Here is a 9,596-nt window from a genome sequence, read left to right as displayed (position 1 = left end):
GTATCGACGATTGGATTGTATCTTATTTCCGACGATAAAGTTCTATTTGAAAAGTTTCTGCATTCAACTATTTGAAAAGTTTCTGCATTCAACAGTTTGTAAGTAATTTCCATTATAAATTTATTATAAACATAGCCATAACTAGGGTAAAGCGAATATGCCCCCGCCATAGGCGCCAACAAGGTTTTGGAATATTATATATTCGAAATTAATAAAAATTTTTTACTTATATAGTATTTATGTCATTAGATACATTTTTACAATTCCATTTTTTAGAATAAAATTCTAAATTTTTAGTAATAAAAAAGAAGGGCGCCATTTCTTATTGGCCGTAGGCATCCAAATTCCTAGTTACGGCTCAGATTTCTAAATGTCAGACGGTTGTTTTATAAATATATTTAAATCGATGGAGATGTTACTTTAATATATATATATATATTCGGAGAATATTTTTAGTGCATGATTTTGTAATTATTCAAATTATTACTGTAAGATATATACGGGGGTGCCGAAGTAGGTATACAGTTTAGAAACTGAGAAATTAAAATGTTAGGTGTTTATTATTATTATATGTATTATGTTTTATTACTTGGTAAATATTTATATGTAATACGTATATAGAAATAAATTATTAGTCTTTCTATTTTTTCCCTGTATGTTTTTTCCTGTAAGAAACTGTATACTTCAGCATCCCCAGTTTAAACATTTGAATTTTTATATACTCTATATATATTTTTTATTTTCGTGTCTTGGTTATATAGTAGGAACAAACCCATGCGGTTTTTTTCTTACTTTTTAGAATTAGTAAGTAGTAATAGTATTAAATGTAAGATGAATTGTAATTGCCTTAGTTTTAAGCGGAATTGTGTATAAATTTTCGCGGGCAGTTAGAGCTGTAGAGCGTGGAGATACTTTTGTTTTCTGTAACGGGATGTAGCACGACATCCGTCCTCTAATTTCGAGCAATAATTATGTGCGTTATGTTATCACGTGTTATCCATCCTTTTACAATAACTTGTTTTCAAAGAAAGGAAACACGATGTGCTATATATATATCAAAAAGGAAAATTAGAACTTTAAAAACAAATAAGCAAATTTAATAAACCTAACAAAAGAAGCACGTGGTTGTTCCTTTCTGTGAAAACGATATATATAGTTATAAGTAAATTATAAATATACTTGTAATCTTTTAAAAATAGTTTACAAGAATATTTATTTTTTTTATTGATATAATTATTGTTTATTATCATGTTCATAAATTTATTAAATAAAATACATATGTAATATATTTTTTTAAACATAACATTGTTTTATAATTTATCCAAAGGCTAGTAGTGCGTGTTTCGTTTTTTAACTTCGTTATATTGTATTTTTTTGTTTTCGTTCGTTCATAATACTTAGTTTGTGTAGCGTATATCTATATAGCAGTAAGCGTTAATTCTTATAATGCGACTATTTATTACAAGATTCATAGGTCACATGACCTGATCTGTTCACGAAAGTAGATAATTTTAATCATCCCAGTAATTCGCATTTACCCCAAGTTTGCAACTATTTACGCTCTTTCTAGGCTGGTAGCCGCCCTCAGGCGTATATCAACTGAATAGCCGTTTATGGGTGAGGGGACAACGCCCTGAGGCGTAATTTAATCAACAAATTTGATTAATTCGCGTTATATTAGAGTTTTCCAGCGAAAATTAGCTCTGATTCGTTCTTCTGTACGTTTGACTTTAAGCCAGGGGTCACGTAATTTTTGTTACGGTAGACCCGTACAACTTTTCGAAACCTCACATCGACCCCCCCCCCCCCAAAAGTATGTTATAAGCAAAAAGAAGCTTTTACTATTTTGATATGTAAAAAACGTAAAATTAAAAGATAGATATGTTTATAATGTAATTGACAATTAATCGGACGGATCAGCATGATAATCCTTACCAAGATTAGCAATATTCGTTCAAAAGTTGTAAGTTTTAGTCTTTTCATAGACCAACCAATAATGTTATATCGACCCCTGGGGTTTCATATATACCACTTTGGCGACCTTAGGTTTAAGCTTGTAAGTCTAGTTACACCCCTGGGCTATAAATATTTCGGTAAATACGTTTCCCTACAGTAAATCTTTGCAGCTAACTACACAGGTGGCTGAAAACAATCAAAGGGAAAATCCTTATACAGTTTTATTGGGTATCTTCTCTCTTTGTTGACGTTACTTGTGAAAAGAAAAAAATTAGTTATAAAAAAAAGTCGTAATCAGACTTGTGAAAGAAAAAAATTACCGCGAAAACCCCGCCTCCATCCTTCGAAGTAAATTGTAAAAAATCGCGATAAATTAGCTTTTTAAATCGTTTTTTAGCTCTAAATAAGTAATTTAATGCACTTTGATATTATATAAGCAAATTCGATAATATTTAGGCGAGAAAATGTTTTTGTAGCTAACTAGCAATAAATATTCCCGGGAAGCTACACCTCCCTATAGTAAGTCATTGGAAGATGATCTTGCTGTTCAATAATTGGCTTTAAAGTCTGTTTCTACGCCTGTTACGCTCTAATTGGTAATTTACATTATGACTGATTTAACTTCAACGAATGAGGGTTTTTGTCAGAACCATCTGTTCAGGATTTTCCCGCGAAGATAAAATCCACGTGATTGAAGGCATAATGTAAACAAACGTTAAAAATTAGCTATATTCTTTATTTTAGAGCGTAATTTTTCTAGTTTTCATGTTATTTCACTCTACTTAGACAAGAAGATATTTTATCGAAAGCTTCCAGCTGAAAATTTTTTTGGGAAACTCATTACTTCCGGATATTGCGTAATCGCAGGAAAAAATTAACTAATCATTTATTATAAATAAAGCGTTGAAAAAATATGTAAAAAGTGTCAAATATTCACTCTTATAAAAGTATGTTGATAAACTTTGACCTAAGAATACCCGAGCCACTCCCCACTCCCCGCAGGGTAATTAGAGACGTAGTGTAAATAATGGCAATAACTTCTCCCCCGCTCTAGCTAGAGAGCTGCGGTTTGTTTTGTTTAAAAGAAGACAGATGTGTCTAACGAACAGATGTACAAAGTTCAGCGAATCTCTGTAAATTAATTTTTTTTTCTATTGTTCGTGAACGTCGAAATTTTAATATTATTTTAAATTTGTATTAAACTAAAAATTAAACAATCGTAAACTGCAATATGTTTTTAATCAAACACAAAAAACAGATTAAATATAGCGCGATTTTGAAGCGAAATATCTCGATTTAAAAAATTATCCANTTTAAATTAATTAAAATTATTTATAATTATTAATATTAATAAGAGATGGCGCCTAACGCTTACCTCTAGTACCAAATTGATTACGTAATTTATCTAATAAGTAGCATAAAACTAGCCCGATAGATTTTCGGCAGTCTGTTGGTTGTAGCTATAATTATATATCGGGTTGGAGATGTTTGTATATGTGGTTGACTTATTTTTACTATTATTGACTAACTACTAATATTTTTTTAGAGTAAACAAATCACAGATTTATATCCTCCTGAGTTTCTTTTCCATTATAGTAAGTAACTTTTTCTACAGTTTATCTGGTATTTTTGACCTTATCTAAAAATCTGTGTTGATTTATTATTGAAATACTTTTTATTCTAAGATTTATTTCTTATTTTTTTTACTTATTGACCAAATCATAAATATTTAATTATCCCAAAAAATAAGTGAAAGCCGTGTCGGTCATACCGCTCACTAATCGGCGCTTCAAGATAACAGTCGACCCCTCTTCTTCCGGCTTAGTAATTAGACAGTGTAAATATTGTAAATAACTTCTCCCCCGCTCATCTAAAGAGCTGAGGTTTGTTTTGGCGGGGCAAAGCCCGGCTTGTTTTGACTATGACCTTAGCAGTTGAACGTATTTAATCGCTATAAAATCGATTTTGTAATCGTTCATTTAATCTAATTAGCTTTTCAGGAAAAATAGGTTGGGGGAAATAACCGAGACCTAAGGTCACTAGAAAGATCCGATTCGAGGCTTCAATCCAATACCTTGTCACAATTATTAATAATTAATACATAATAGTAGCTAAGACAGGAACAATGAAATTTATTGTTGGAGGCGCTAAGGGACCAGTAACGCATGCTTGACATATGTCAAAATGTTTATTTTACGTAATAGTATTAAGTTAAAACCATTGTTTTTGAGACTTTTTCTGTAAGATATTTGAATTGTAGAACTTACAATTCTTAGGTAGAGGAAAAAATTTTCAATTAAAAAAACAGATATTCTCGGTTAGGCGCGCTCTGTCCACGGGCCACGTTTTCAATTTGTTTTATCTTTCTACATCGAATGTTCTGTAATTATTGGTGCAGTTAGTATTTTTTTAAATTTTTTTTCAACATATAAATAAAATATATTTTTTCAACATATTTTTTCAAAACATATAAATAAATAAAATGTAATTTGATTTATTTATATGTAAATAAGTTAATTTAATCAATAATTTCGTATAAAGCATTATTAAAATGGATATTTGCTTACTTTAAAAATCCATTAATGTTTTATTCTGTACAAAACAAACTGCACCTCTCTATGGGTGTAAAGCCTTGTTTAGTGTAGCTTTCTCTCTTCCCGACCCAACTCTAGGAAGTTGTGCGGTTCTGTCTTAGTAGGTCGAAGTTCAACTTACTTTTCTAATCCTAGTACTTACACATTTATTTTGACATCTTTTTACTATCATTGCAGTACTTTTATCATACATATAGCATCGTTATATAACTGTTCATTTAATAGGATAAAAATCGGATTTTAAAATGCTGCAGTTTTTTCCATTCGAAAGAATGTAGACATATCTATGTAGTGTAAAAAAAAAAATAATTTAATACTTAAATTTAACAATGTTTGTTTTAATTTTAGACACGTAACATTACGTACAGTATATGTAAAATAAAATTGTATTAGGTTTTATAAATTGATTTTGTTATATAATATAAACTTGTTACAGTTTAGTAATAAGTACGAACAAATTACTATACAATATCAGCATATTTTTCATGTATGAACTGTTTGTTATACTATTCGTTTTTCTTATAACAGTTACAATGGCACAAAGCAGTTCTAGCAAGAGACCTAGACGACAAGCTGCGGTAGATACCCAGCAATTACTGAAGTGGCTTGAAGAGGAAGAAGACGAACAAGAGTTAGGTGACCTGGATGAATCAGACGAAGGAGAAGTCGATGTATTAACTACAAGTGATCACGAGACGGATACAGAGCAGGAAATGGATGAGGAGGACGAAGATCAGACAGCTACAAATGCAAGGTACTATATAGGTAAAGATGGGTTCACTAAGTGGAACAAACAGCCGCCACCTAAGAGAGTTCGAACTAGATCACAGAATATAATAACACACTTACCTGGCCCAAAAAACGAGGCACGTAACTGTACGACAGAAATAGACATCTTCAATTTATTTTTCAGTATAAACATATTAAATGCAATCGTCAAATATACAAATATATATATTTCAAAAGTAAGAAATTTATATGTCCGGGACAGGGATGCAAGGGATACAAATTCCACAGAAATAAAAGCTTTTGTAGGATTATTATATTTAATTGGAACTATACGGAGCTCCACAAAAAACGCACACAAGATGTGGGACAATTCAAAGGGGAATGGCCTAGAATCATGCTACCTAAGCATGAGTGAAAAGCGATTTCGATTTTTATTAAGATGTATAAGATTTGATGACATTACTGACAGAGAAGAGAGAAGAAAAATTGATAAATTAGCTCCAATTAGAGAAATACATGAAATGTTTTTAACAAACTTTCAAAAGTATTTCACACCCAGTGAATACCTTACAGTAGACGAACAGTTATTAGCTTTTCGGGGCAAATGTTCATTTAGGCAATACATTCCGAGTAAACCGGCGAAATATGGCATTAAAATGTTTGCATTATGTGATGTGAAAACGGCTTACACTGTAAGTTTAGAACCGTATTTAGGCAAGCAGCCAGATGGGCCTTACTGTTTTAGCACTAACGCTCAAGATGTTGTGGAACGTCTAGTAACGCCTGTACAGGGAACAAACCGAAATATTACGGGGGATAATTGGTTTACTAGTGTTTCTCTAGTAAAAGCACTTAAGGCAAAGAAGCTGACATATGTAGGTACAATACGTAAAAATAGGCGGGAGGTGCCAGCAGAATTTTTATATATGCGGAATCGAGCACTACACTCTTCAATATTTGGATTTGAAAGTAATTGCACTATGGTATCCTATTGCCCTAAAAAAAACAAAGCTGTCTTGCTTATATCTTCAATGCATTTTGATGACAAAATTGATGAAAGTACAGGACAGGCACAAAAACCTGAAATTATTACATTTTACAACATGACTAAAACTGGTGTAGATGTTGTGGACCAACTTTGTGAAAGAAACAATGTGGCCAGAATTACTAGGCGATGGCCAATGGTCATGTTCTTCAACTTATTGAATATTGCAGCAATTAACACCTTTGTTATATATAAATATCACAAATTTGCAACTAATGAAACTTGTACACGTTATGATTTTCTGGAAATGCTTAGTTGGGAATTAATAAAAACGCAAATTGAACATCGAAGTAACATTGCAAGTTTACCAAAAGATCTAAGAAATAGAGCAAGTAAACTACTTAAAAAAAATACAAACGTGCAGATGGCCCCCCAGTCACCACCATCTACCAGTCAGGGTCGATGCTACATCTGTCCTAGATCGAGTGATAAAAAATCCAAACGATGGTGCAAGACTTGCAAAAAATGGATATGTTCACAACATCAGTTTGTTGTGTGTCAGTCGTGTTACGATAAATAATTAAATTAAAAATTTTCTTAATACGGTTGACCCCCCTATAACACTGATGATGATTCCGTGTTACATGAGTTTCGTGTAACACGGAATTATCATCAGTGTTATAGGGGGGTCAACCATATGATATTCTAAGTTTGGAAATACATAGCCTGGGAAAAGGTCATTCACTCTGTACGCTCACTGCATATGAAGTTTGTTGTTGCAAACTTCACATGCAATGAGCATACGGAGTGAATGACCTTTTCACAGGCTATCATCAAAAATGCATTTTTAAAATTTTTGGTCAAATCATATGCCTTGATTTTTGATTTTGTACAGCTGTTAATTGCTACTATATTCTTGTATATTATTGCATATTGTTTTTTAAATGTTTTTTTAGTATAATGTCTTTGGGAATAAGGTACCATTTTGCACCTTAATTATAAGTAATTTTTGTCTTGCTTTTTATGTGATATATTATATATTATAACTTTGGAATTTGACAGCCTGGGAAAAGGTCATTCACTCCGTATGCTCATTGCATGTGAAGTTTGCAACAACAAACGATCATATGCAGTGATCGTACAGAGTGAATGACCTTTTCCCAGGCTATCATCAAAATTTGCATTTAAAATTTTTAATGTATTTGTACTTACATTTCTACTTTGAATTGTCCCACATCTTGTTTACAAACTGGGTTAAAAATATGTACCTTGCTTTGTACATCATTGTAAAAACGTAAATGCTGAAACACAGTTCTTATGTTACAACGTCTGTATTTTTTTTAAATACAGGTGATTGATCACTTGCATGCTACTTCTGAAAGCCTGGAAAAAAATCATTTACTCTGTATGCTCATTGCATGTGAAGTTTGCAGCAACAAACTTTATATGCAGTGAGCATACAGAGTAAATGATTTTTTTCCAGGCTTTCATCGACATTTAAGTTTAAAATTTTTTATGTATTTGTATTATCTTGTTTACAAACTGGGTTAAAAATATGTACCTTGCTTTGTATATCATTGTAAAAACGTAAATGCTGAAACAGTTCTTATGTTACAACGTCTGTATTTTTTTTAAATACAGGTGATTGATCACTTGCATGCTACTTCTGATAGCCTGGTAAAAGGTCATTTACTCTGTATGCTCATTGCATGTGAAGTTTGCAGCAACAAACTTCATATGCAGTGAGCATACAGAATAATTGACTTTATTTCAGGCTTTCATCGACATTTAAGTTTAAAATTTTTTATGTATTTGTATTATCTTGTTTGTTTACAAACTGGGTGAAAACTTCTTATGTTACTGCAGCTGTATTTTTTTAAATGCAGCTGATTGATCACATGGATGCTGTGTGTGAAAGTCATGTATGATATAGTATTTTGTTTTATTTTTATAGTATTGTCCAGTTAGGACTTACCATATTCTCAGAACATCTAAGTATGATAGAACTTAGTATAATTAGCATTATAACTTAGTATAATTAGTATTAGGACTTAGTATAATTAGTATTAGGACTTAGTATAATTAGTATAATAGACTATCATACTTAGATGTCCTGAAAATAAGTCCTAACTGGACATTACTATAAATTTATTAGTATAATAAGATACTGGCTATTGATGTATTATTAATAAATGTTTTAAGTCTGTACTTTTTGATGTAGTCAGAATTGATATAAGATGTAATTTTCATTTATACGTATGTATTTTTGCACATGTCTAAGTAAACATTTAATACAATTCTATAGATTCTGTAATTAGTATATTTTGTATGTTTTCTAATTTCATGTTAACAAATAAATTTTTTGTGTTCATAATATTATGGTGTTTGTAACTTAATTTTCTCCGCAAATGACTCCCAGTAATATTTTCGAATGTAACTCGCAGGGTTTAATAGTCATCGGTCTTGATAAATTTCAACAATGCTGAACAGTGAAATGTTTCTGGTCAAATAAAAAATAAGCAAAAATATAACCGACTGTCACAAATAAACAGGAGTTGCACCTGTAAAAGTACTTTTCCTGCATAACACCGCGTTTTGATAAGAGAGTAGTACAGTATTTATGTACACAGAGCAAAAAATATAGTCGCTGTTTTGTGTTTGGTCAATTCTCGATGAAGTAATAAATACAAACGATCATTTTTAACACTTTAATATGAAACTTTTATTTTGAATATGAAACTTTTATTTAAAATTATAAATAAAATTTTAAATTTGCGTTCTATGCATTTAATTTAATCATTTGCATCTTCATAAAAATAAAATAATACCATATCAACACTTTACAAAACAATTGACATAGAAAAATTTTAAAAAATGCTTAAATCGATGTACGAAAATAATTGAATAAACAGATGAGCAAACGCAAACGTCATACAACGTCACACATTACAAATTTTCTTACTGCGCATGTGCAAACTTCAAGTCGGTCGTTATAAAAAAACTTACTCCGTTATGCGCGCGGGGTTATATTGCACCCCACTGACTTTTAATTTGCCTTTGTGCAAAAATTTTTTTTCATAGATTTTTGAAATTTTTTCGGTGCGATCTTCACACCATGGAAGGAAGGTACTGAGGGTATCATTTTTAGACACTAAAAACATTAAAAAATGCACGCGTTTAAAGACGGCGGGGGTTCTATATAACCCCGCGCGCGTAACCGAGGGTTAAATTACTTTTAAAAATTTCGAATAATTAGCTTACGAAATTATTACAAATTATTGTATTTGAATTGTGAGGCCCTGGAAGTAGCACCCCCGGAAAAAAATGAAATT

General features: G+C 31.3%; 1 protein-coding gene across 1 annotated transcript; it reads left to right on the top strand.

Annotated features, from left to right (window-relative positions):
* The first annotated feature begins 5,083 nt into the window (after positions 1 to 5,083).
* Positions 5,084 to 6,844, top strand: LOC111616452 (piggyBac transposable element-derived protein 4-like). Its single transcript, XM_023357860.1, has one exon. The coding sequence runs from the start codon at positions 5,084 to 5,086 to the stop codon at positions 6,842 to 6,844; it is 1,761 nt and encodes a 586-aa protein (XP_023213628.1).
* The last annotated feature ends 2,752 nt before the right edge of the window (positions 6,845 to 9,596 follow it).

Source organism: Centruroides sculpturatus, unplaced genomic scaffold (assembly GCF_000671375.1).
Source record: "Centruroides sculpturatus isolate CEXI.00-Female unplaced genomic scaffold, Cexi_2.0 scaffold3376, whole genome shotgun sequence".
NCBI classification, from domain to species: domain Eukaryota; kingdom Metazoa; phylum Arthropoda; class Arachnida; order Scorpiones; family Buthidae; genus Centruroides; species Centruroides sculpturatus.
The sequence above is the reverse complement of the archived record's forward strand: the minus strand, read 5'-3'. Positions and strand labels throughout refer to the sequence as shown.

Coding starts and splice junctions, on each gene's coding strand:
- LOC111616452 (XM_023357860.1), top strand. CDS start 5,084: ATGGCACAAAGCAGTTCTAGCAAGAGACCTAGACGACAAGCTGCGGTA.